General features: G+C 47.4%; 3 protein-coding genes across 4 annotated transcripts; 2 read left to right on the top strand and 1 right to left on the bottom strand.

Moving 5' to 3' along the window:
• Positions 1-46: 46 nt before the first annotated feature.
• LOC127336980 (homeobox protein knotted-1-like 2) lies at positions 47-2,480 on the top strand. Its single transcript, XM_051363841.2, has 2 exons — positions 47-547; positions 1,321-2,480. Exons 1-2 carry the CDS (start codon positions 235-237, stop codon positions 1,365-1,367), a joined length of 360 nt encoding a protein of 119 aa, XP_051219801.1. The 5' UTR covers positions 47-234; the 3' UTR covers positions 1,368-2,480.
• Positions 2,481-2,808: 328 nt separating this feature from the next.
• On the top strand, positions 2,809-4,608 carry LOC127336979 (uncharacterized). Of its 2 annotated transcripts, none has more exons than XM_071826783.1 (2): positions 2,809-3,917; positions 4,297-4,608. In XM_071826783.1, exons 1-2 carry the CDS (start codon positions 2,854-2,856, stop codon positions 4,301-4,303), a joined length of 1,071 nt encoding a protein of 356 aa, XP_071682884.1. In that variant the 5' UTR covers positions 2,809-2,853; the 3' UTR covers positions 4,304-4,608. The 2 variants fall into 2 exon arrangements, with proteins under 2 accessions (XP_071682884.1, XP_051219800.1); XM_051363840.2 differs by lacking the exon at positions 4,297-4,608 and adding an exon at positions 4,088-4,152 and having other exon boundaries at positions 2,809-3,999.
• Positions 4,609-4,960: 352 nt separating this feature from the next.
• LOC127336982 (DNA polymerase I A, chloroplastic) lies at positions 4,961-14,619 on the bottom strand. Its single transcript, XM_051363842.2, has 12 exons — positions 14,223-14,619; positions 12,501-13,377; positions 11,895-12,092; positions 10,834-11,501; positions 10,079-10,505; positions 9,845-9,940; positions 9,190-9,282; positions 8,907-9,101; positions 7,500-7,592; positions 5,952-6,164; positions 5,783-5,872; positions 4,961-5,488 (listed from the first exon to the last, which is right to left on the bottom strand). The coding sequence occupies exons 1-12, from the start codon at positions 14,342-14,344 to the stop codon at positions 5,327-5,329; spliced, it is 3,234 nt and encodes a 1,077-aa protein (XP_051219802.1). The 5' UTR covers positions 14,345-14,619; the 3' UTR covers positions 4,961-5,326.
• Between the last annotated feature and the right edge of the window lie 12,760 nt (positions 14,620-27,379).

Here is a 27,379-nt window from a genome sequence, read left to right as displayed (position 1 = left end):
TGCCTAGAATTCGCGGTCGAGTTGACTTTTCGGTGCCTAGAATTTGCCCGTTTTCCCACCGCGACCTCACCCCACATCCTCGCTCGAGCCATGGAGGAGCTCCTCCCCTTCTCGAAACCCTAGCGCCGCCGCGCCCTGTCTCCTCCAGCACCGGTGACATGTAACCGGCCAGCGCCATCCATATTCTCCCCCGTGTCTCTTCTTCCCACCCGCGACCACGACCACGGCCTCGCGATGGACGTCGCGCCGGCCGCAACCTCCTCGCCAAAACCTAGCTTCTCCCAGAGCGGGAGCAACGACAGCGCGGAGAGGGAGAAGAAGGCCGTCGCGGCCCACCCGCTTCACGAGCGGCTGCTGGAGGACCACGTCGCCTGCTTCCGCGTCGCCACCCCCGGCGCCCAGCTTCCCCGCATCGACTCGCAGATCGCGGCCAGGCCGCCCCCACTCGTCGCTGCAATCGAGATTGTGGGTGGCCCCTCCAACCTACGCCGCCGGCATCTCCGCCCCTTCCATCGACGCAGCCACCGTTTCCACTCACTCCACCGAGGTACCCGAATGGATTTCCGACTTGTCCTGCTCCTCGAGTTCTGATTACTTTGTGCTCAAAATTTCGCAGTCCGCACAACGGATTTGGTTGCTCGGAATTGTAATAGCTATCTTTCTATGTCAACTGTACTTAGAATTGGTTGCTCACATGGTGTTTCTGGTATTGGGTTTTTCAAGTTTTAACTGCATATATCTAGAACTGAAAGTAATATGTGTAGGGGACATTTATTAAATGGACTCCTATATTGCTCATATCAGTTACAATGCACATCGTTAAGGAAAGTGCACTTCTGACATGGAAACGGGCTCGAAACTTGCTGTTTGATTCTTAGTTTATGTTGTTATTTTCTCTGTGCTACCAGTTACTAGTTTTACTGTCCACATGAATGTGCAACTTGCCAAACTGGAACTTGCATTGTATGCTTACTGGACTGGTAATTAATTGCACTTGATATCACAAATAGATTGCTCATGTGAACATTTCTTTACGTTTCAATCTATACTTGGAGTTAGGGAGCACATCTTTACTGGCATGTTGATTACTAGTGTAGTGCACGATTGAGATTTCCTTTTCTGTCACTATGTACTCTGAATTCAGTACTTGTGTGTTCAAATTATTTAGATTCAGCTATACTATAGTACTTGTGTGTTTAAACTAAATAGAATCAGATATATTAGTTATGTAGTAGTTTGGCCATATTTACAGTTTTACACAACAATTCTAGCTCTGCTGACAATTGAAAAATGATGCTTACTGTAGAATTTTTGTTCCAGGTGCAAGTGTGTTGGTTCAAGAGCCATCGAAACTGTCAACTTCATAGGAACTGTCAATTCATGTGCTCACGTAGCCACAACGGTCAAGCCTAGCAGGCCTCCCCCATGCGGGTCTGCTTGTTTAGCCTGAAGTGGGAGCTTCTACTTCGTTTGGGTCATTGCAAGCACAACCAAACACAAAAATTACTTTTAGCTCTAGGTTTTTATAGGCCTTTCTCATTTGCATTAAAACCTGCAAGCCCCTTCGGATGTACTCCCGTAGTTTGTGGATCCTCCTGCTAACTAATGCATCTGGGTACTACATATTTATGGCCGAAATGGCACCACACACATATATATAAGGCAAACCCCTTCACAAATTTCCCAAATCGCCACTGAAAGCCTGCGGCGAGGGTTTCCAACGACCTCTAGGGACGATGGATGTTTGTGTGACTGGATATATGGAGCTTTGGTTCTGGTGGACCTTTTAACTTGGAGGAAGGGTCTCATGGTGCAAGGACGTACCTCTAGAGAAAGATGATGTTGAGTCACTCAGTCACACGTCTATGTCCGTGTGTTTACTACCATCCAACAGACTTGATTTTCTTGCAGATATTGTTGCAATGCCATCTCGGCTTTCCAACATAGATGAGATCTCGATGCTACATGCCTTCATGGATGACCTCCCTTTGCATCATGGTCATGCACTCGCCTCACCTCGGTGCCATAGTTTTTTATAATTAATACCATATATATATTTAAAATAGCAAATAATATACTGTAGAGATACATGAGCTAGCTGTTGTCTTCTGCAATAGAAGACATCGGCATGGGTTGCAAGATCAAACATTGACATGCTTCACGTGCTTGCAAGAGGAGGATACGGTGGAGCACATCCTAGTGCAATGTCCATATGCGAGGCAGACTTGTTTCGAGTGCTTGATTGCTGCAGGGCTGAGCATCATGGAGCCAACGCAAGAAAGCAATCTGGAGGATTGGTGGAGTGCCGCGAGGGTTTTGGTGACTCCAAAGGATAGATGGGGCTTCGGTACGCCGCCCTCCTAATTGCTTGGTCGTTGTGGAAGCAAAGGAACGCGCGCGCGTTCAACAACCAGACACAGTAGCTTAGCGTCCATCAGCTGGTGGAGACGATATCAAGGAGGACGGCGAGGCAAGGAGGGAGTGAGACGATATCACGAGAGTAGGCTTAGGTGGTGTGTGTGGGTTGGAGGAAACCGGCACATCTGTTAGCAGATGGGGCTGGCGATCTTGTAAATGATTTTTTGCTATCTTCTATAAAGATTTTATACGCTATTAACGTACCCTCGAAAAAAAAGTCTAAAATGCAAATCTTAGATGCTTTTGAACTCTTTCTTCTTCCAAGATGATTCTATTGATGAAGGCTTCGTGCGGTCAGATTGCGTTTTTTTTTTTCAATTTGTTATCACTAAGGGCTCTAGAAGGCGTATCTGGATAGAAGCCGTTTCCAATGGACGTTTACGAATTCAAGATCGTTCAGGTTTACAGCTCTGCCACCGTCCGTCCGCCGCATCCATGGCGCTGCGGCGTCTCGCCCGCCGCCTGGCGACCGTCCCCTTTCCACCCCGGCTCCTCCCACTCCCCATCCCCGACTCCCCCGGCCACCTCCGCTTCTCCACCTCCTCCAAGCCGCACTTCATGGCAGAAGAGTACCTCGTCTCCACCTGCGGCCTCTCGCCGGAGGCGGCCGCCAAAGCCGCCCCTCGGTTCTCGAGCCTCGCCACCGCCGACAGGCCGGACGCCGTGCTCGCCTTCCTCCGCTCGCAGGGCCTCGGCAAGGCGCAGGTGCGCGCCATCGTGTCCCACAAGCCCGCGCTGCTCCTCAGCGACGTGGACGCCACCCTCGCCCCCAAGTTCACCGCCCTCCGCGCGCTCGGCCTCAGCCGCGCCGACGCCGCCCGCCTCTTCGCGCTCTTCCCCTCCGCGCTCACCTACGGCGTCCACTCCAACCTCCTCCCCAGGGTCCTCCTCTGGCTCGACCTCCTCGGCTCCACCACCTTGCTGATGAAATGGCTCGCCAAGGCCTGGCTGCTCAAGTACTCCGTCGACCTGCTCCTCAAGAACCTCGCCACGCTCCGCGCCGTCGGCCTGCCCGAGGCCCGCCTCACCGCCCTCGTCCGCCTGCAGCCCACCATCATCATGCAATCGCCCGACAAGCTCAAGGCGCTCGTCGCCCGCGTCGACGAGGCCTGCGCCGCGGCTCTCCCGCCCACCTCCGGGATGTACCCGTGGTGCCTCTTCGCGCTCCACAACGTCGGCGTGCACGCCTTCGAGACCAAGAAGGCGGTCGTCACGACAGGCTTCGGGTGCACCGACGACCAGTTCGCCGACATGTTCCGCCGCGCGCCCTGCTTCGTGTTCAGCTCCCAGGAGGTGCTGCGGCGCAAGGTGGAGTTCCTGAGCACGGAATGCGGCCTCGGGTGCGTCGTCAACAACCCCGTGCTGCTCACATTCAGCGTCGACAAGCGCATGGCTCCGCGCCTCCGCGCCCTCCAGGCCCTGCGGTCCAGAGGCATCGTCCTCCGCAAGACGAGCCTGGCCACCGTAGTGAGGCTGCCGGAGGCCGTCTTCTTGGAGAGGTACATACACAGATACAAACAAGATGTTCCTCAACTCCTAGAGCTCTATCTTGAATCTCAAGGACAGACACAAATAAACTAGGTGACTGAATTACCCATCTTGTGTTATTGACTGAATCACCATCGACATTGTTGATTCTGATATTTGTGCCATCTGTTATGTTTTACAGTGTTGTATGGATGAGTTTGCAACATACAGCTTATGACTGATCACCATCTTGTGTTGTTAACTGAATCACTATCGACATTGTCGATTCTGACATTTGTCTGATCTGTTGTTTCACAGTTTTGTATGAAGATATGTTGGTGAGTCATATACGGTTGGTTTTGATACAGAAATAGGTGCTATATGACAGTTCGTAATGAGATGTGTTTTTAGGGGTTAAGATGGTCATGTGTCAAACTGATGTTAAGCAAGCTTTCGTCGACCATCAGAAGCTGGAAACTGCTGTGCAAGGACTGATTCGAGCCTGTTGCACGACAACCTGATGCTGTTGGTGCTGTTGGACCATCGGCGTGGGTAATTGCTGCCGATCACCTGGACCTGAACATGCTGACTGGTCGGACCCGTACTGAACTATTGGTTGCATTTTTAATGGAACCAGGGTTATTTCAAAAAAAAAAAAGTGCTATATGACTGACAAGCATAACATTACCCAACTGTTAATTGCCGTTCATGACTATTGTGAATTTCCCTTTTTCGTCGTTTTTCTCTGCATCTTTACCAAGTTATCAAGACTTTGTTTCTGCACCTTTCGCTGCTGCGAAGTATCTATGATCCAGCTGTCCTATTGTTAAGCTTGATAATAAAGATGAAAGATGGCGAATGGTGGCAAGAATGAGACGGTACACAGCCTGCCAGAGAGGCCGGGAGGAAGAGTTATCATGGATTCATGGTCCAACATGACTCTCCAAGTGCACTGCTAATGTCATTGTTTTTGTGTAGATGAGGCTAGGACCGGCCGTGCCATGCCTGGAATTGGATGCAAGCAGTGCTTGCAAATCAAGACAAGAAACCATCTAAAAAAATTATGCAAAAGATGGAAGATCCCTAGAGGGAAAGCTTATCCTGAGCTGCATTTCAGGAATGATCAAACAAGTTATAGCTCAATGGACGTGTTATACACATTAGCAGAATAGTTCATCTAACCTAATACACATTTGCATACTAAGGAAATCATATAGACAATATGCATGCCAAGTCTTTCCTACTTTCCTCTACCTTCAGTCATACTAAGAGGGGTGTGGATAGTCCAGCTATTCAACCTAACTGGTAGTGTACACAGTGCCTTCGCTGCTGCATGCCGCACATAGGCCAAGCAGTTGACACCAGCTCAAAACGGACCAAAATTGACTGGAGTAGATGCACTTCTGGGGCACAACTACGCCATGCTGGGGAGAACGGGAGTCTACTTGGCTGCGTACCAATTCTGTGCACATTTTGCATCAACAGCCAGGTCAACCGTCAAGATGTTGGTGCCGTAGAAGGGCTTAGACATGCACTCGACCACTATCGCCTTGGCTACCTCAGCCGACTCTGAAGGTCCTTCCAGTATCACTTCATCGTGCACCTGAAAGGTGGATCTGTTAGTTCGGCTAGGTTTGAAACTAGATGTCGCATTTAAAGATAAAAACCAACTAGGTGTTCCATGTGCACTTGCAGACTTGCAGTCAATGAACTCAAAATCGCAAGAAGACACCTTTATTGAAATCATGGACGGTTCTCCAGTTTGACTAGAAAAAATAACAACAGTGGAGTGGTGGCAGAGGCATAACATCCGTGCAAATTATTATTTTTCCGCATCAAAGGAAAACTGAACTGGTGAAAACCCTCCAGTGCTACAAAAGCTTACAAGCATATATACCTGCAATAGGAGGGTCCAACCAAGCTCCTTCAGACGATTATTCCTCTCTATCTCAAGCATTGCACACATGGCAACATCTGCTGCACTTCCCTGCGGTGTTACAAAAACTACAGATTTAGTATCGACATTAAGCTTGACCACTTTCTTTTTTGAACTAGACAAGATTTACCTGTACAGGAGCATTTATAGCAGCACGCTCGATGTGCTTCTTTTGATTATTAGCCAAATAGGCCATGTTGGGGAAACGGCGTGATCGTCCAAGCAATGTATATACCTCAGACTTCTCATGTGCTAATTCTTTCTGTTTCGTTTGCCATTCCAAAACTTCTTGTCTATCTCTGTACCAGAGATCCAGTGTATCATGTGCTTCCTTAAGTTTTACCTGTGAAGGAAACAGGTTACAACTTGGGTGATACTTTCTGGAAAGCTAAGAAGAAAAGACCATGGTTCTGTTCCATTAATGAGAGAGAATTTATAGCTGTGATATGTTAATGAGATAACTATTAAAATCATTGAAATGTTAAAGAGTATCACTAGTGAATATAATGAACATGACTAATCACAATTTCCAGTTTCTAGCTGATCAGTATGAACCTAGTCCGAAGTCCAAACTGGTAACAGAACAAAGTTTGCACCGAAGTTCAAGGTCTTGCTATTAACTGCAACGTTCAAAAAAGCGTACGCTTTGTCGCGCTTAAGCGCAAAAGCGAGCATAGCGGAAGGGTATCGCTCTGTTTCAGGCCTAAGCGTAACATTAAGCGAGAAGCGGAAAAGGCGGCCCGATTAAGCGATGAGCGTGCGCTTCAGCGCGCAGAAGCGATAGAAGGCGAAAGAAAAGCAGAGCTCGAGCGTCTATGGTAGCCGGCAGGAATCGGGAAATTTTAGGGCTAGGTGGGAGGGAAACGGCGCAATTAGGGTTGCCTGGCACTCCAATCAACCATTCCCCCGTCCATATAGGGAGAGAGAGAGGCGGCGCAGCTTCTCGTGCTACGCCTGACCCGCTGCAGCTCCTCATCCGCCGCCGGTGAAGGACCTCCTCCGCCGCCCTCCGCCTCTTCCTCCAGGCCACCATGACGTCGGCTCCTCTCCTCCAAGCAGCCCCCTTCATCTCCTCTCCGGCCAGGTGCCCAAAAGCCCCAGGCCCCCAGATCGAGCTCGTCCTCGACGCCGGCCATCGGCTACCGCGCACATCAGGTCTGTATTTCCCTATCCCCTTTCTTTTCTAGTTTTCTAGACTAGTGTGTCTGTATGCTAGTGCTAGTAATCGACTTTTGGCTGGACTGCTGGACAGATGCCTCGATGGCTTGATCTGCTACTGCGTGCTCTCTGCTGGTCATGCGTGTACTGCTTAGGTTGCTCTGTTGCTGTGCTGCTGCCTGATGTGTGCTGTTGCTTCTCAGCTGCTGGGCTAATCAAGTTAGATTAGTTGTACTGAATTTACTGATTAGTTGACTGTTGGTACTGCTTAAGTTAGTTGTTAGCTGCTGCTAGTGCTAAGATAATCTTGCAATCTTGTTTGTAGGTACTGTATAATGGATGCCGATCCAGATGCTGATGGGTCGGTGCCACCGGTACTGATCAGCAACTCAAGCGATGCTGATGGGTCTGTACGCTTCTACCCTGAACGCTTGAGCAGGCTGAGCCTCACCGCTCGCTTAGCGCTCAGCGCTTTTTTGAACCTTGATTAACTGAAGAGGTGTATTTGTCAAATTTGTACCTTCCAATCCCGAGCAAGCCCATTAGCTGTTTTTCCATATGCGATGGAGAAATTGAGCATCTTAGCTTTCCTTCTCTCAGCACCAAAGGCATCCTAAATCACAAGTAAAACATCAAACTTAGTTCACAAGTAAAATAATATTTACATTTCCTGGATCTAGTTCCAAAGAAATGCACAGAACATTAAATAGAGCATCATGTGAACTGAAACAGATTGAAGTTAACACAATTAGAGTAATCAATTGAAGATACAATTCAAAAAAAAAAAAAAACTGAGGGGAAATATACATGTGACATTAAGATACTACTGAAGCTAAGTTTTTTATTTAAGATACACTGCGAATGAGGACATTAGGCAGCGTGCTTTGGCCTTTGGGGTAACTGCCCTGGCAGCGGCTCCAAACGACTGAGTGGTACTTTTCCTATCTTGGGGTTTCCTCGGAATGTCCCCCCCCCCCCCTAAAAAAAGGCCCTCCCTGTACAGAATTCCCTCTTCTTAATGAAAAAGGCAGTGCTCCTGCCGGTTGCTATAAAAAAAACACATCATACATAAAATAAACATTCATTCGAAAGTAAAGCTAAGTTCGGGGTCCAAACAGATGTGACACTTGTCCAACCCCAAAAATGAGAAGTGAAAAACAAGCCTCGAAGTAAGACAGAGGCATGGAATCTAAGAACAGAGGATAAGAGTGTTCACAAAGAAATATACCAACTTAATAGTAGAGGAATTGACCAGTCACAAAATATCATCCTAAAGGTGAGACTAATTATAGCAAACTCCGCAGGATATTCACAAACAAAAGGGGGAATTCGTAGTCATTTTTTCCTGTCACGTAAAAAGAAGTCTTTACGCGAGAGTAATAGCGGTTGGAATACATCTAGCTCTTCTGAGCAACCTCTTTTGGATTCTTAAGACCACCCTTGCAGTAGGATACCATTTGCTTTGGGTTCTTTATTATCTCCTTCGAGGGATTTTTAGGATTGTTCAGGCTATATTTAGCCTATTTTGGCTTTTACTGTCTACTTTTCTCAGGGCGATGGTTAAGGACCTCAGAACATAGAGGAGAGCGCCAGGCGCAGATTTTCGGAATACTGCTATGGGGAATGCTGATTGAATGAGCATTGTCCATATTATGCCTTGAAGAGGACTCGAACCTCCACACTCTGAAATAGGGTAGTCAGAATACTACTGAATGATATGGAAAGTGGAGGGAATGAAAACAATAATGGGACATGCCTGATCATTGTTATACGTAAGCTTAAGAAACAACATCTACTTTTCCACCGTGGATTCTAGGACAACTTCATTTTTCAAACTTGAAAACAATTTTAGAGTTGGGTCTAAAAGTGAAAAATTTCAAAATGATGTCACAATAACTTCTAGAAATATTATTGAAACTGGATTTACCTTCAACATCGGCACGGGGGGTTTCTCTTGACCAGGTTGAGGATCCCACTCAAGAAGCACTCTCTCTTCCTCAACAGCATCACGAATATGCTGGTACATATTCATGGCTGTCCGGGAATGGAAGTCACCACCAGCTTTGAAAGCATCTAACATACTTCTACAATTAGCAAGATGTGCCAGGATCCTGAGCTCCAGCTGCAGGAAACAGAAGTATGTCATTTTTCTTTTTAATCATATCAGTTTAGAAACATTCAGTAATCTTTCTTGAGTGTTACTAGCATACCTGACCATAATCAGCAACAATAAGAGAGTTCCCCGGAGCTGCAACAAAAGCTTGACGGATTTTGTACCGGTCCTTTTCAAGTGCAGGTTGATTCTGCCATGAAGGAATTGTCAAGAGTTCAATAAGTTATTTTGGTGGTATATCGAAAACAATACCAAGATCTACAATAACTGGCCCAGATTGTACAGCATTTAAAACCATCTCATCAATATGACAAATGATGCAGCATGATCAGATTATTACTGAGCCATTACATTCATTGAATACACATGCTTGCTTTTGATAGCGCTCAATTAATGAATAAAAAGGGCCCAATGACCACTGAGCAAGCTCAATTAGATAAGTTTTATTTAGCAAGTGTTTAGTAAACTTTAATGAATAAAGATGTGCATGTGCATCCATCTGTACATCAGGCCCTCGGTAATTAACAACATCTAAGTTTTACAGTGCTTGCCCAAGCGAACATTGGAGTATCAGAAACTGACACCATTTGAACTCCATAACCATGCATGAACTTCAAATATTACATACTATTCTGAAAGTTTACTTCTATATCAGATGCAAATAGACAAAAGCTAAGTCTCAACCTCGAGAACAACATTATATTAACACAGGCATGCAAAAACTCCCCTGACAAAACGCAAAAGATAGTAACCTGTAAATTTGGCGCCCTTGCTGACAAACGCCCAGTTTCTGTGTTGATATTTAATGAGCAGTGGATCCTTCCCTCCTTACAGGATATACGATTTCCCTATGTGAACAAGCAAGATATTTAAGATTAAGAACCAGATAGAAAAGTAAGGCCATAATAGTTGACGGTAGCCACTAGAACGAAACTGGCACAGTGAAGAGGGACAACTACAGCAATCAGCAAGTGGAGCCAGCTCACCTGTAAGGGAAGAATAAAGTTGGATATCAACGAATCAATAGAACAGATCTCACAGAGAGCTGCAATGGCATAACATGCTTCCTTTCCTTTGTTTCCTCCTCCAAATGCTTTGTATGCAGTCCCGTATGCGGAAATATCTTCTACATCATCCGCAAAATTTTCTGAATCACTCACATATTCATCATCCTCTGTAACGTCCATTGTGTAAGCAAGATCAGTTTTCAGTTTCCCAGCCAAATTTCTCAGTGCATCCCCACTGACTGAAGGCCAACCGCTTGCAGTGAATATCTCAGGTTCCAGATCTTCTACAATGCTGAAAAGTTCAATTGTACGATATTTTGGAGCCTTCTTTCCCGTTGTAACTGTGTTATCATCATTTGGCACTTTAAGAGTTCTACTCTTTGGCAAAAAATCACCAGGGGTGCGCCTGCAGAAAGATTAAATAAGAACAAATCAATTCTCTAGGAGTTGCATGCAAATAATGTCTAGACTAGGTAGAAAAGGTAGACACATCAAGTCTATCTCTTTTTCTTCTCGGTAATTTTAAACACGCACAGCTCATACCTAATCGAACACTTCTGTGAAGTGCTAATCATGTCTAATGGATAAACTGGCTAGAGCATGGATAAGTACCTAATTTAACTACATCCTGACAAAGATACTTATGTCAGATATCTTCCGAGAAAGCATAGCATCATGTATATGTCAAAACCAAATTAATATTAAAAGGAACGAAAACAGAGTGATAATTGTACCTATTCTCTATGCCACCAAAGAAGAGCTGCCGAATCTGGGTATCACTATTGACATTCATGTACTTTGCATCAGGGCAATGTTTAGACGCCCATTTCTGAAACTTATCAGCAGCTACTTTTCGTTGTGCAACAGCAACTTTTTCAATCTCTGCCAGGTAAGCACGGTCGACAAGCATTCCAGCTGTTTCCATTTTTACAAGAATGGCACCAAAAGGACGCCAATACTCCTCATAGAAATCATACAATGAACCTCTGGGGCAACCATCAAAAGTCCAGTGCTTTTTTTCAAGCTTGCTTTTCAAGCTTTCGTAAAGCCTCAAAGTACTCATTGAATCTAAAGAGGAATAGCTGATCCACAGCTCTCTGTCCTCTCTCTGCAAAGTCTCAACAGACTCCATGGTAGTTATTTTTCCTTCGGTACCATCCTTTTTAATCTTTTTCCTTCCAAAGATGGTTTTCATTGATCTCTTTCCAATCTTTTGTAGCTCCTTTGGGACAACTCCCATGACTCGGTTATCATTTGTGAGTCCTTCAAGTGAATATCCTCCGTCCAATCTTCTTGAAGAGTCCCAAAGCCGTGCAAGATGCATTGTATCGGCATGAAATCCAGCAACTTTGATCCCGTAGTTCTCAATAACATGGTTATCAAAACTATAGTTGTGCCAAACCTAGATGAGGAAAACGAGATGCTTCTTTAGAAAACTATAAAGAATTAGCTAACAATGTAGATTAGTAATCCTATAAGTCCATAGAAATAGTAGAGTTAGCTAAGAACGACAAAAAGAAGTAATATTAGTCTAGACTCTAGAGTGAGGCGAAAAAAATAACATTTAATAAAAGCATCTGTAATCCATGAAGTTGCACGCTTGTAGAACATAGCTTAAACAGCTGATCGTGATGCAGTCACACATGTTCTGAACTATTTCTGTAGTTGCAAACATGCAATGATGATCTTGTTATTTGTTGCATGTGTACTGCATAAGGCACATAAAGAAGAGCAAACAAGCCTGAATTTATTTCCTTGCATCAGAAAAAAAAGCAAGCAAGAAAGAAAGATGCACCTTCCGGATCAACGGGTCTTCAAAAAAGGGGACAAACTCCATGAGGACATCTTTTTCACCATCCAGTACATCAACCCAAATGCATGTTTTACCATTTCCAAAATCAGCTTCAGCGTCAGAGCTGGCAGAATAGATGCTAAAGCATGTGATATCTCCATGGCCAACTGGTGTCTCTTGTTTAACATCAATATTTGCTACCTGCATAGCATTGTACAACCATGAATCATGACGCTCGCTAGAAATCATGATGTGCTCAAAATGTAAGAACTTTTTAACATAACTCAATTTCGAGCAATATTATATATCATTAAATCAAGGTGATAGTGGGCACCAACTAATGATGTTTATTATTAATGAGGGCACCTATTAGTCTGACTTTTGCCCTTGTTTGGCGTGGATAGTTAGAACTGAGAAGCAGCATAACTGCATAGGCAGTGGGTTGTGGGACTATACGTAGAACCATGACACCTCATAGTAAAGGGGGCAGTTTCAGGTAAAATCATTATCTACTGTTCAAATAAAAAATGTTAATATTAGGCAACAAGCAATGACACATAAATGTGAAGATAACCCCTTTCTAGTCACAAAATAATTTGCATGCATTACCTCTGTGTCACATGCATGAATAAAGCTCTTGTACTTGGTGGTAAGTAACTGAACAACACTCCTAGCTGACTCGACAGTGTCAACCACCAGAACTTTGTCGTAGATGGTAGCAAGAGCCTTCCGTGCTTCTTTAGCTTCTTCAGACAAGGGAGCTTTAGCTGGAGAAGGCTGTACCATTGTCTTGTCTGTGCATTCATTCTCAGCATCATTATGACCATCTACGGGCTTGTCAGCAGAAGCAGATCGAGGGCTCTTTTTTACTTTACGAATCTTTGGCAGAGAAGCATCAATCTTGGAACCATTAGGCGACTGGATCTCCACTTGAGAACCACTAGGCATGTTCAGTGGTTTAATGTCATCATTGACCGTTGTCTTGGCTGTGCATTCATGCTCAACTTCACCATAACCATCTCTAGCCTTGCCATCAAACTGCAGGGTCTGTTTGGCATCGGAAATCTCTGCCAGAGAAGCATCAATATTGGAACCATTAGGCCAGCGGATCCCCACTTCAGAGCGAATAGACCTGTTCAGAGGTTCAATTTCATCACTAACAGCGCTGGTTACTGCTGACGCAGCACTTGCGGTAGGACTCATGACATGATTCTTTGCCAATTCCACACTGCCGTGTCTCTTTGCAACAGAGTTGGTAGCCATTCTTTCTCTTACACTGCAATCTTCCAAGGAACCATTATAAACATGATTCAGGACGTTGTTGGTGATTCTGATAGAACATAGCCTCTTGCTCTCCTCCAACCATTCACGCGCATCGCTTTGTTTAATTTGCGTGTTGATTTGCGCCTGCCACTTGAAACTAAGTCCAGGCATGAGGCCTTTACTATCCCCCGTTCGGAGACCTGGACTGTGAGAGTATCCCTGCCTGCCAGTCATAACCATTTCCGGTGTTAGGGACAGAACACCAACACAATGCATCAAAATTAGTAGCTCAAAATTAGATGCAACAGCTCGATAGCTCAAACAGTAAGTAAATAGCTCAAACATCACCCCAGGGGGGCAGATGCAATAGCTCAAGCTCATACATGTGGCTGCAAAAAAAATGTACAGCTAGGAGTGCCAAATGCTAGCTCACTGCCTCACTCATTTCCGGATTGATTCTTAGAAACTATTAGTGTTCACCCTGAAGATGACATGGCACGGAGGCACACTAATCCTTCCAGCAGAAACACAATACAATCAGTAATCATCACACATGGACGTCACTATCGACACCAGCAATGGGTTAATCCAACACAGCACCCAATCCAATGACCCTAACCATTTCCGACGTTAGGCACAGAACACCAACGTGATGCATCAAAAAGAGTAGCTCAAATGTCAGTCCAGAGGGGCAGATGCAACAGCTCGATAGCTGAAACAAAAATAGCACAAACGTCACCCCCAGGGGAGAATATGCAATAGCTCAAGCTCATGCATACAGGCTACAGAACTACTAGTGTTCACCCGGAAGATGACATGACACAGTGGCACACTAACCCTTCCAGCAGAAACACACTACAATCAGTAATCGCACAGGGACATCGCTATCGACACCAGCAACGGGTTAATCTGACACAGCACCTAATTGAATCACCCTAAGCATGTCGAGCCCAATGATTAACTCAACCACCACGGCACAAGCATACAGCCAATAAGCACAAGCTTTACCGAGAAAATTAAATAAATACTAGTACGAAAATGCAAAGTGCACGGGAGGGCGGCTACGACCTTCCGCTGCCGAGGAAGGGCGAGGCGACGGAGCGGCGGCGGGGGAGGCGGCGGTGGAAGGGGAGGGCGGCGGAGCAGGGGCACCTGCGGAGCTGCGCGGGCGCGGGCGGCGGCGGGGCCATGGCGACGGAGTGCACGAGCCGCCTGAGCCGCTCCCCGCTGCCTCCTCCTCCGACCCTTCCCGCTCCCCCGCCGCCGCAGCCGAAGCCGCAGGGCGCCGTGCTGGGCAACCGCGGCTAGGGGTCGGGGCAGGCGGCGGCGGCGGCGGCGCGGGCGAGCATGAGGCGAGCGAGCGAGCGGCTGGGGTTTGGGGGGGATAGGGAGGGAGGCAGGCAGGGTTTACGGCAGCGGAATCCCGTAGCGTATCTGGCTGGACACCGTCACCGTTGCTGCCGTGTTTCTTTTTCCTTGGTGCACACGCTCGTCGCACCCAAAATGTCTCACGATGTTGTTGTTTTGTTTTGTGTGTGTTCTCGACCCTTGAGGTGTTTGTGATGGGAAATATGGTTTTCTAGATGGTGGTTTAATTAGTGGATGGCTTTGGGCATTAGTTTAGTGGTGGATGGTGGAGGGTGCCATGTTCTTTTGATGGTGGGTGTGGTAGCTGATTGGCAATTTACCGATTTTATATTTGAGTTAGTAGTGAAGAAATTGTGGTACTTCTAGATGGTTGTTGTCTTAGTAGATGGATGCCACGAGGTTCGCTATAGAAGTATCATTGCAATATATCCTAGGCAAATTTGTATAAATATTGACAACTCGGTTTACATTGAGCTGAGAAAGATGTGTGGCGTTGGGTGGTAGACGGAATAAACACCAACAAATCGTACTTAAAGGTAGCCTAAACATCACCAATTGCGGGTACATATATACAATGTAGGGAAAAATATCGCAAAATCGCTAGTATAAAAACACCAATCCTTTGTTTTCATATTTTATATACACTAGTAAATTACCCATGCATGTGTTGCATCGAATTCAGAATAAATCAATATGTGCTAACAAACCAAGAAAAAGTTAGTAGTTTATCCCACTCAATCTCCTTACCGTTCAATCTGGATTTGGTTGTACAACAATATAAATATGTTGAGTTTCACCCAATTTTAGTTATGTTAAATGCAACATTATGTAACAATCATATCAAAAGAAAAATTAAAATCACACCACTTACATTACATGTGTGTTTGTTTGTTCATGTATATCCAAGAGTATGAAATTGCAGAACCTTGTGAGCTTACAACATAATAAATCATTTATAAATCACATGGATGGATCACTAAATAATGTATTTTTTTTGTTAAATAACCAAATTTATGGCTTCATTTGAGGATAAAATAGGTTCCATTCGCAGAAAACGAATTTGAAGAACAAAGCCTATGATGCATAATAATTACATACTCTATTGCCGGTAATTTTATGAAGCATGTTTTATAGACACGTCACCTCAAAACCACCCATGCATCTCATATTACAGTAACATGGAACTATAGTTGTCACACACAAAGTTGGTGACATCATGTCCTGAGGCGAGGCTATGTGTGACCTCTTATAGATGGAATCAATATCAACAAATCATACTTATAGATAGCCTAAACATCACCAATTGTTGGTACATATTTACAATGTACGAAAAAAAGGTCACCAATTTGCTAGTATAAAAAACAACAATCCTTTGTTTCCATATTTTATATACACTAGTAAATTACCCATGCATGTGTTGCATTGAATTCTAACAAATCAATATGTGCTAACAAACCTAGAAAAAAACATTAGTTTATCCCACTCAATCTCCTTACCCTTCACTCTGGTTTTGGTTGTACAACATTAGAAATATGTTGAGTTTCACCCAATTTTAGTTATGCTAAATGCAACATTATGTAACAATCCTATCAAAACAAAAATTAAAATCACACAACTTACATTACATTTATGTCTGTTTGTTCATATATATCCAAGAGTCTGAAACTGCAGAACCTTGTGAGCTTATAGCTTAATAAATCATTTTAAAATCACACAAAAGGATCACTAGATAATGTATTATTTTTGTTAAATAATCAAATTTATAGCTTCATTTGGGGATAAAATAGGTTCCATTTGGAGAAACATTACTTGAAGAAGCAAGTCATTTGGTCCATAATAATTACATACTTCGTAGTCTGTGAAGCTAAGACAATTTTGTAAGACGCCAATAATGTCTTATAGACACAACACCTCAAAACTACACATGTATCTCCTATTGCAGTATCATGGAACTGTAGTTGTCTCTCCCAAAGCCGGCGCGACATCGCATCCTAAAGTGGGGTTACATGCAGATTCTTCGTGTTGATGCCAATTTACAACTAACAGGAGGTTAATTGTTGTTTAGAGAAACCCACTTTCAAAATATTCCTTCCATCTGATGTTAGTGAGAAACCTCGACACTCGTCAACATATTATAAATAGTGAACATGAACTAACGAAGGGCACGATTCTTGAATAACTAATCCAAGTTCTGATGGACATTGGACACATTTTGTGAATAAATTATTGCTACTTGCCTCACATCCAAATGTAACAAATGACATGGAAAAAAATAGCGCGCTATTCTAACGCTAATAGCACGCTATAGCATATCTGCAGAGCCGACGCTACGCTATTTCGGCGCTATAGCGCGCTATTCGCGTTAATAGCACGCTATAGCATGCTAATAGCGTATTTTTAGACCCACGCTATTTTGTTATAGCGCGCTATTTTTTTCCTTTAACAAATCGTTATTTTGTGTGTGCACCTCTAGCCTTCCCATTCAACCGATAGTCACTTTGGTTATGCACATCTAGCTTGATCATTCAACCTATGGGCCTATTGTTGTTGCCGGAGATTTAGGAGGAAAATCGGCCACTGAGGAGACGTCGGGGTGAAAAAAAGTGTGGTGTAATTTAATAAACATTGTTCACACTTTGTGTCATGCTACTAGGGTTCGTTCGACGGTATAAGTAGGGAGACTATTGTACATCATTTAACTGATAACCCAATATTCGATTATTGCAATAGGTTCCACATGTAAGCGTAGGTAGGTAGTGTAAGTAAACTCACCACCAACTACAATCGTTAGAAGTAGGAAAGCAGACTATCTTTGTACATAGATGATCAGTTAATTATGTGCATGTTTCAAAAAAAAACATACCTTCTAAATTTTGAGAAGAGATATTGAGAAAATCCACATGTGTACTTTTGTGGGAAGAAGTGTGGATCATTTTGTGTTAGAATTATGCTTAAAATTTTGTGCAATGAAGTTGTTGTGTGGTTACAATTATTATGTTCCTTTATTTTTCTTTTGTGAATGGACAATTATATCGAGGGAGTTTCATAGGTCCTATGTCATTTAAATTATAGAAGTTTTTCTCACTTTTGTACCATGCAATTACAAAAAACAAGCATGCAAATATACAAATAAAAATGATGTTGCAACAAACACGAAAATAAGAAATACAAAGTAAATAACAAAAACCTTTGGAACTAACTAAAGTGAATAGAACATGTGAAAAAAGCATTTCCCTCCCTTAGTATGTTGGTGTTGATGACAACACAATTATTGATTAATCATGTGCATCAACTTAATATCTACTCTCGCATGATGACACAAGACGTTTCATTGCCCCTCAAAAAGGTTGAGGAGAATGCGGAGTTTTCGGGGTTTTCTTCATTAAGTCGTAGGAAAATCCGTACTATCAAGAGGGGGTTTGCTAAGGAAGGTATGGGGTGGGATCAAGTTCATGTACGCGAAATCAAATGCACCTCCAAAGCCCTCCTAAAACATGGTCGAGTTTCAACCTATTTCTAACTTACTCACGATTTTTCTGTAGGACCAGTAGTACCGGTGTGGCCAGCAGTGGTACCGCTATCCTCTTGGAGGCGACTACCAGTGTCTAGCCTAACGGTATGAGGGTACCGGAACTACCTCCACGCCAGTACAACTGCTCCTCTCAAGGAGCGGTAGTGCCAGTCGTAGTACCACCCTGCTACCGCTTGAGGATTTTGTTGGCGCTCGAAACTTGTTGCGGTACTGGTTCGGAAATAACAATCGTATTTATTTTGATAGATATAATCGGTACTGGACCTGTACTACCGCATTGTGGTTTCTTTTTCAATCCGGCAGTAACCTTGCAGCGGTACTACCCCCACCCCACCCCAAGCGGTACTACCAGTCAGCAAAATTTTGTATGCAACAGTTGGAAATTAATGGAGCCTATTTAAGGGGGTCTTCTTCCAAGTGTAAATTACATCTTTTATAGCCTCTCTTATCCATTGTTGTTGAGCTTTCTTTCCCTAGATCTCTCTCCCTAGCCACCCGAACTCCTTACACTTTGGTATTTGGGAGAGAAGACCTAGATTTATATATTCACCACATAAAACTTGATTCCCTTTGCAATCCCTAGTGGATCTTTGTTACTTGGGTTCCTTGGAGCCCTAGACGGAAGAGGCCATCTTAGAAACTCAACCATTGTGGTGTAGACCTTATTGGTCGTGTTGTGAGCCTCCAGTTGAGTTGTGGAAATTATCTGCAACTGAAAGATCGAGATGTCGCCTAGAGGGGGGGGGTGAATAGGCAATTACAAACTCTTGCGGATTTGTCTTGTAAGAATGCGGAATTAAACTAATGTTTAGTTTACAAGCACAAACCCTAAATATGCTAAGCTCAACTAAGTGTAACAATGGCAACTAGAGCTAAGCAAGATAGGCACAAGATATATGTAGCACAAGTGATAGCAAGATATATGTACTTCAAGCACGATGGATATCACAAGGAAAGAGAGCTCGGGTATAGAAATAACCGAGGCACGCGGAGACGAGGATGTATTCCCGTGTTCCCTTGCTTTGCAACAAGGTACGTCACGTTTGGAGGAGTGGAGGTCCCACGAAGGATTCCCCGCGCCACGAAGGCTCACCCTATTCTCCGAACCACACCCACGAAGGATAATGGCCCTTTCCTTATGGTTAGCTTTTCCTCCGCTCCGGAGATGGCAAGCTCCACAACCACTTCACAAGCTCCACGAAGGAGAAGCCCGGGCCTCTTCACAATCTTCTTGAAGAGATCACCGGAGCACCAACCGCCAAGCCAACTAGGAGGTTTCCCTCCAAGAGTAACAAGCTCACGGTCTCTCACTCAAACTAATCGTGGTGGAGAGCTCAACACTATGCAATGATGCAAAGCAAGAACACTAGAGGTGTTCAAATCCTTCACTCTCAAATCCCACCCAAACAACAAATGCTAGGATGAGATTGGAGAGGAAGAACAATGGGGAAAGTCAACAAAAGACTCCAAGATCTAGATCCCAAGAGTTCCTCTCACTTAGAGAAGAAATGGATTGGTGGAAGTGTAGATCTAGATCTCCTCTCTTAGATCCCTCAAGAATTAGCAAGAACTATGGGAGGAATCAAAGGGGAGAGCAAGTTCTTCCAAGAGCAACAATGGAGGTGTTGTGGGTATACTTCATGGGTGTACCATCGACAGTGCCTAGATCCGGCAAGCCCGGGTGGCCCACAGATGGTGATGAGGCATGTGGCCCATCGGGCGGCCCAGTTGCTGTTGATCATGAAGGAAGAAGTCCAGCCCAGGATCAGCAGGCCGGATCCGTACCGACCTAGGAGTGACCCGGATCCAGGGAGGCCCATGAGGAACCCGGATCCAGTACGACGTGTATGGTAGGCGGATCCGTGACGTGCACGGCAAGATATTGTACCGTAGCTAGGCTATCTGTAATCCGGCTAGGACTCTCCATGTAAACCCTAGATCCGTGCGCCTTTATAAGCCGGATCCCGGGAGCCCTAGAGGCACAACCACAACTCATTGTAACAACGCGAAAGCGCCTGCATAATACTGCATAAGCAGCAGTAGGCCCTGTCATCGTGCAGGTGTTCCGAAGCTGGGTAACTCGCGTACCACCGTCCCGTGTGCACTCCGCCCTATGGCCCCTACCTTTTCTCCCCCTCATGAGGATCCCTCCTCCGGGGTACCGTCGATTAGGCAACGACAGTTGGCGCCCACCGTGGGGCCTGTGGCGTCTGGAGGCCGGAACCGGGAGGGTTCCGCCATGGGAAGCTACGACGACACCATCGCTGTGGGGCGCGTCCTTTACGCCGGAAATCTGCCGATCGTCCCTCCGGATGAGTGCTGGATTCCGGCTAGGACAAACCCCGTCAAGCTCTCCATCGTCCCAATTGGCGGCATTCACATCTTCATCGGGGAAACCGTCGATTCCGACGGAAACCCACCGGTAAGTAACGCAGACGCGACCGCCGCAGAGCCGGACGCTGTCGCGAAGATCCGATCTGAGATGCAGAGCTTCCCAAGGAAGATTCCGCCTCGGATCTGGAAATTTCAAAGCCCACCCAATCCGCCCCGAGCAGAAACAAAGGTGGAAGACCAATGCATCCGCCCGGGTTTCCCGGGTGTTAGAAAAGCAGAGGTGCCACTTCGTACACTTCTTGGCCCATACCGCCGGAACCGCCCCTCAAGAAGACGGAGTTGGTCCCGAGCAGTAGAGGCACCGAAAGCGGCGCAGATCCGGATCAGGCTCAGCTTGTCGGAGAAAGCGAAGCTCCGGTTGAAGAGTCGATTTTGGGCAATCCGAGCCCAATTTCCGGCGACACCCCGTCCACGGAATCCGATGACTTCGTTCGCAAGATAAGGGAGTACGGATACGGCGATCAGCCTGAAGTCGACTCCGCCCAGCCCAAGCAGGTTCTCGCAACGGTAGCACTGGGACAAACCGGATCCGGAGACCAAGTCAGCCAATCGACCCCCAACCATCCCATCAAGGATCTCCAATGTCTCGAGTGCGACCCCAAAGGGATTCTCCCTCGGAGGAAATCTTGTCGCGAGAGGAGGTGGCCGCGCGAGCAGTTCTTAACACACCTATAACCCCGGGCGACGCCGCAGATCCGGGAGGCCCTAGAGACCGCCAGAAGGAAATGCTGGCCACGGCCAAGAGGCTCGCCGATACCGAAGCTGCGTTAAGGATAGGAAGGGCAGATCATGCACTGGACGGAAAACTTCGAGAGACAGACCGCGAGATTGCTGCCACACTCGAGCAGGTCAAGAGCATGAGGGCTGAGTGGGAGGTAAAGATGACCTATGCGCAGCGGAGGCCGATCGAATTGTTAGAGAAGCAATTCCGCCTCGCAGAATACCCTTCAACACGCCCGCAGATCACCACCACTGGAAACTCCAAAGGACAACATGCGTAAAGCTGCGGAATTGCTGAAGAAGAAGGACGAAGAAGTTGATATCAACTATCTCCGCACACTTGTCGCTCAAAGAATGCAGCAGAACAAGGCAGATACTTCGCGCGAGGTTGGAATCCAATCCGGATAATCGTGTATCTACCGCGCAGAAGGACGATGAATCGCACACCGGATCGTCGGAGCGCAGTAAGAAGGGCAAGGGAGCACCCAAATCCGATCCCCGTTCCGTCACAGACGCCTCCGTCGGATCCAAGGAAGGGAAAGGACGCGATGTACTCCGGAAGAGGCAAATACCGCAACCCCTCACCTCCACCCAACGGTTACCCGCGACCCCCTCGCCGCCGTAGTCCAGCCGGAAACACCAGGCCCGTAGGGCATGGTGCGCTTGTTATCCGCGACAACGTGCCGCCAAGAAACAGAACAGGGAGCGCTCGCCGGAACCTCGCCGAATCGTAACAATGTTCATGAGCCCGAGCCCAGGAGGAGTCGGAATGAAGACCGCGGTCCGTAGCCTCGCCGGAACCGCGATCCGTAACCTCGTCGGAGCCGGGACCCGTAGCCTCGTCGGAGCCGTGACCCGAGCCTCACCGGAACGACCAGGCAGCCGGCGCCAAGGCGAAGGCAGCCACAGAGCCGGAGTCGGCACCAGGAAGGCCGAGGAGATTCAGATGGCGGAAGCAAGAAGTCAGACCGCCCACCTCGCAGGTCTCCCTCCCCACCACCTAGCGGTGGCGGCAGAGGTGGAGGCGGAGGCAATGGCCGGAGATCTCGCTCTCGCTCAAAGTCTCCTCGCCACGGCTCGCGCGACGCGCGGGACCGCCTTAACGAGTACGTAACCGACTACATTGGCCCGAAGTGCTTTGGCAGGATGATTCGAGAGGAACCAAAGCCAAGGATGAACCTCAAGCTACCCGGAAATCTGAAGCATTATGATGGCACCGAAAGGCCGGATACCTGGATTGAGGATTACTACAATGTCATAACCTTCGCCGGAGGAACCCCTAACATCGCCTCGCCGCATGCTCCAGCTTGTACCTTGTAGGTCCAGCCCGGATCCGGCTCGGCCGACCTCGAGAAGAACTCCATCTTTTGCTGGTTCGACCTGAAGAACGCTTTTGAGAAACACTTCAGGGGCACCTACAAGAGACCTGCCACAACAAGCGACCCACAGTGCTTGCATCCGTAAGAAGGGCGAAACATCAAGGAATTTCCTTACCCGATGGTTGGCATGCGTAAACGAGTGCGAGAACGTTGACAACCGCACGGCAATGCACGCCTTCATTGGGGGCTTGCAACGAGGAGGATTGCTGCGACACAAGCTAACCCGCATGGTCAATGCAAATCAACCGACGTTGGATGACATGATCACCATCGCTAGCGATCACACCGCCGCCGACGACGACGCAGCGGTGATCTCGCAGCCCACAAAGAATCCCCGCACCAACAAAAGAAGAACCGTGACAACGGCGGCAGCAGCAGCCATAAGCGCAAGAACCCCGATGACCGGAAGAGTGGCGGATCCGAGATGGTCGCCATGGCGTTTCAACGCGGAGGTCCAGGAGGCGGAAGAGGACGCGGACGCGGAGGCGGAGCCGGCAGGGTCGCAAAGCATACCTCCGAGGTCACCGCTGCCGGATCCCGCGCACCGCAAACCTATGAGGAGTACAGAGACATGCCCCGCTCGGCCCATCCGGATCCGGTTACGTGGAAGTCCACCCATACCAACCGCAACCGCAAGTGGGTCAATGATCTAAAGAACGACCCGGATGCCGGATACAAGCGCGCCCGGAAGCACCGCCCTCGCGGCAAAGGTGGCAAGGGCAAGAATAAGGACAAAGAGGATGATAGTTCCGAGGCGATGGATGAGGATGATAACTCGCCGGATCCCAAGACAGGATCCGCAGGAAAATCCAACCCATTCGACAATAAGAGCGTGGGGGCCTACCACACTTTCCTCGGAACCCCAACAAGACGCGCCTCCAAGTCAGCTACCCGGATCCCGAACGCCATAGTTCCGCCGTGCCGCAAGACGTCAGTGGTCGGAAATCCCGTGCACATTTGATCGGAAGGATCATCCCGCAATTGTGCCGAAGGAATGCTACGCCTTGGTTGTAAGTCCCCGCATCGATGGGTATGACTTCTCCAAGTGCCTCATGGATGGTGGAGCTAGCCCGAACATCATGTACCGGAGACTCTAGAGCGGATGAACCTCACCAAGGAACAGCTCAAACACAAGACCACCGAGTTTCATGGCGTGGTTCCGGTAAGAAGGCGAACTCCCTCGGCAGCATCACACTTCCCGTGGCTTTTGGCGATGTTCATAATTTCCGCGAAGAGAAGATCACGTTTGAAGTTGTGCCCTTCAAGAGCTCCTACCACGTCATCTTCGGCAGGCCCACCTACCACAAGTTCCACGCAAGAGCGTGCTACATCTACAACAAGCTCAAGATTCCGGTCCTAAAGGTATGATTACCGTATCCGGAGACTACAAAAAGGCTCATGAGTGCGAGTTAGGCGAAGCCGCCTTCGCAGAGTCCGTGATATCCGGAGAAGAGCCGAAAGGCTACAGAGCCGCGGTGGATCCGACCGAGATGCAGACCACCAAGAAGCAAATCTCCGAGCAGAAAACCTCCTTCAAGCCCGCGATAGAAACCAAGAAGCACGACCTCATCCCAGGTGACTCTTCCAAGCAGGTTTCGATCGGAGCCAACATGGACCCCAAATAGGAAAGCGCGCTCGTCGAGTTCCTCCGCGCTAACATGGATATCTTCGCATGGCAACCTTCTCGACATGTCCGGAGTACCTAGGGAACTCGCCGAGCACTACCTCAACATAAATCCGGGGCCAAACCGGTGAAGCAAGCTATGCGACGCTTTGGAGATAAGAAGCGCCGCGCCATAGGAATGGAACTAGCAAAGTTACTAGAAGCAGGTTTTGTAATAGAAGTTATCCATACCGATTGGGTCGCGAATCCCGTCCTTGTACCCAAAAAGAACACCGAAATACTAAGAATGTGCATCGATTACTCGGCTTGAACAAACATTGCCCGAAGGATCCGTTCCCCTTGCCGCGCATTGACCAAGTCATTGATTCGACGGCGGCGGAACTTCGTGTTTTCTTGATGCGTATTCCGGTATCATCAGTATCCGGATGAAGGAATCCGACCAAAAGGCGACTTCATTCATTACCCCCTTTGGTACTTACTGCTATGTTACTATGCCTTTTGGTTTGAAAAATGCAGGTGCTACTTACCAACGTACGATGCGGCGGTGCTGAAGGACCAAATTGGCCGAACGTGCACGCTTACGTCGACGACATCGCGGTCATGACCCGGAAAGGATCCGACTTGATCAGCGATCTCACGTAAACCTTCGACAACCTCCGCAGGTACAAGATGATGTTGACTCCGCTGAAGTGGGTCTTTGGCGTGCCAGACCGAAAACTCCTTGGCTTCATAGTCTCTCACTGAGGGGTTGAGGTTAACCCGGAAAAGATCAAGGCAATCCCGTGCATCAAAAGGCCAACTTGTCTCAAAGATGTGCAACGACTAACTGGTTGTGTTGCAGCAATCGCAGGTTTGTCACCCGTCTTGGCGAGAAGGCACTACCTCTGTACAAGCTGCTGAAGAAAACAGACAAATTTGTCTGGGACGACGCAGCTGATGCAGCTCTTCGAGGGTTGAAGGAGATACTCACCTCCCCGCCTATCTTGGCAGCTCCAGCAGAGTCAGAGCCAATGCTCCTTTACCTGGCAGCTACCAACAAAGTCGTCACCTCGTCATCGTGGTGGAGCGAAAGGAAGAAGGTCATGAATATGACGTCCAGAGACCTGTCTACTACATCGGCGAGGTGCCGACGGAATCAAAACAGAGATATCCTCACTTTCGTAAGCTAGCTTATGGCGTGTTCCTAGGCAGCCGGAAGTTGAGGCATTATTTCCAAGAGCATCCAAGAATTCGTGAGCAAGGCTCCGCTGTCAACAATTCTCAACAACGCCGACGCAACAGACGTACGGCTAAATGGGGCATCGAATTATCCGCCTTCGACATCGCTTACAAGCCAAGGACTGCGGTAAAATCTCGTGTTCGCAGATTTCGTTGCAGATTGGACAAGCTCCGGATGCAAGTCCGGAGCCGAACCGTAAACATGGGTCATGCACTTCGACGGATCCAAGCAGCATCAAGGCTCAGAGCCGGAGTCACCCTGAAGTCCCCTACCGGAGAAGAATTGCAGTATGTTCCTCGCATCCACTTCGAAGCTACCAACAACATGGCGGAATATGAGGCTCTACTACACGGTCTGCGCATCGCTAAGGAAATAGGGATCAAGCACATCATATGTCATGGAGATTCCGACCTGGTGGCACAACAAGTAGCCGGAACCTGGAACGCCGTAAATTCCGTCATGGCGGCCTACGAGACGAAGTTGACGAGATTGCCAAGAGCTTCCTCGGATACGAAGTCAAGTACGTCAGAGAGACGATAACACAGCGGCGGACATGCTATCCAAGCTCGGATCCGGCAGAAACCAATTCCGCCTCGGCATTTTCCTGGAGCATCTCCGGATACCCTCGCTAAGGGCGCTAACCCGGAAAACCCAGAGGTGGCGGTGTCTCCGGCTAGGGAAGTGATGGCTATCATTCCGGCCTGGACCCAGCCTTTCCTGGACTACCTCATCGATCGAAGTTGCCAGAGGACGAGGTCCTCGCACGACGTATCGTCAAAGCGAGCACGAACCTACACAATAGTTGATGGACAGCTCTACAAACGAAGTGCGGCAGGGGTATTTCTTAAATGCGTCTCCAATCAAGATGGCATTGAAATCCTCGTAGAGATCCACGCAGGGACTGCGGGCATCACGCCGCTCCCGCATCACTCGTTGCAAAAGCTTTTCTGTTAGGTTTCTATCGGCTTACGCCTAAAGAAGACGCTGATAAAATAGTCAAGACCTGCCGAGGTTGTCAAGACTACGCTACTCAACCAAACGCTCCAGCCCAAGAGCTGAAGACCATACCTATCACCTGGCCATTTGCGGTCTGGGGCTTGATATGGTTGGTAAGTTAAAAAAATCATCTCCGGCGGTTTTGAGTACCTCCCTGTCGCTGTTGACAAGTTCAGAAATGGATCGAGGCTAAGCCGGTGAGAAAAGCCGACGGTGCTACGGCACTAAAATTCATCTGCAGCCTCGTGATGAGATTCGGCATCCCGCACAAAGATAATCACGAGATAATGGCACGAACTTTGCTCAAGGAGAATTGAGGGATTATTGTGAGACAATGGGGATACGATCGGACCTCGCATCTCGTGGCTCATCCACGGTCCAATGGTCAGGTTGAAAGGGCTAACGGCCTAATATTATCAGGAATTAAACCACGCCTTGAAGGACCGTCTGCGACGAGCAGCCGGAGCTTGGGCTGATGAGTTGGAGGCTGTTCTGTGGAGTTTACGAACTACCCCTACCGTATCAACAGGGTTTACCCCTTTTTCCTGGTATACGGATCCGAAGCCGTACTTCCTCCGACATCATCCACGATTCACCGCGAGTTTCCGCCTACAATGAAGAAACAATGACGAGGCAAGACAGCTATCTCGTGGACCTGATCGAGGAAGCTCGGAACTTAGCAGATCGTAGATCCGCCATCTATCGCAAAAGCTCCGACGTTATCACGGTCGTCGAGTTCGGAAACGCTCCTTTATGGCAGGAGACCTGGTCCTCCGCCTTCGACAGTGAAAGACCATAAGCTGCAATCTCCATGGGAAGGACCCTTCGTCGTTAGCAAAGTGCTTCATAACGGGTCGTACTACCTTGTCGATTTCCGCGAGTTAAGGGATAGACTCGCTAACTGGCACCGGAAACGCAAGCGTGAGGATCCGGATGACATCTACGATGAAACAGATCGCCCTTGGAATATCGCACAGCTACGTCCTTTCTACA

This window comes from Lolium perenne, chromosome 2 (genome assembly GCF_019359855.2).
Source record: "Lolium perenne isolate Kyuss_39 chromosome 2, Kyuss_2.0, whole genome shotgun sequence".
NCBI classification, from domain to species: domain Eukaryota; kingdom Viridiplantae; phylum Streptophyta; class Magnoliopsida; order Poales; family Poaceae; genus Lolium; species Lolium perenne.
The sequence above is the reverse complement of the archived record's forward strand: the minus strand, read 5'-3'. Positions and strand labels throughout refer to the sequence as shown.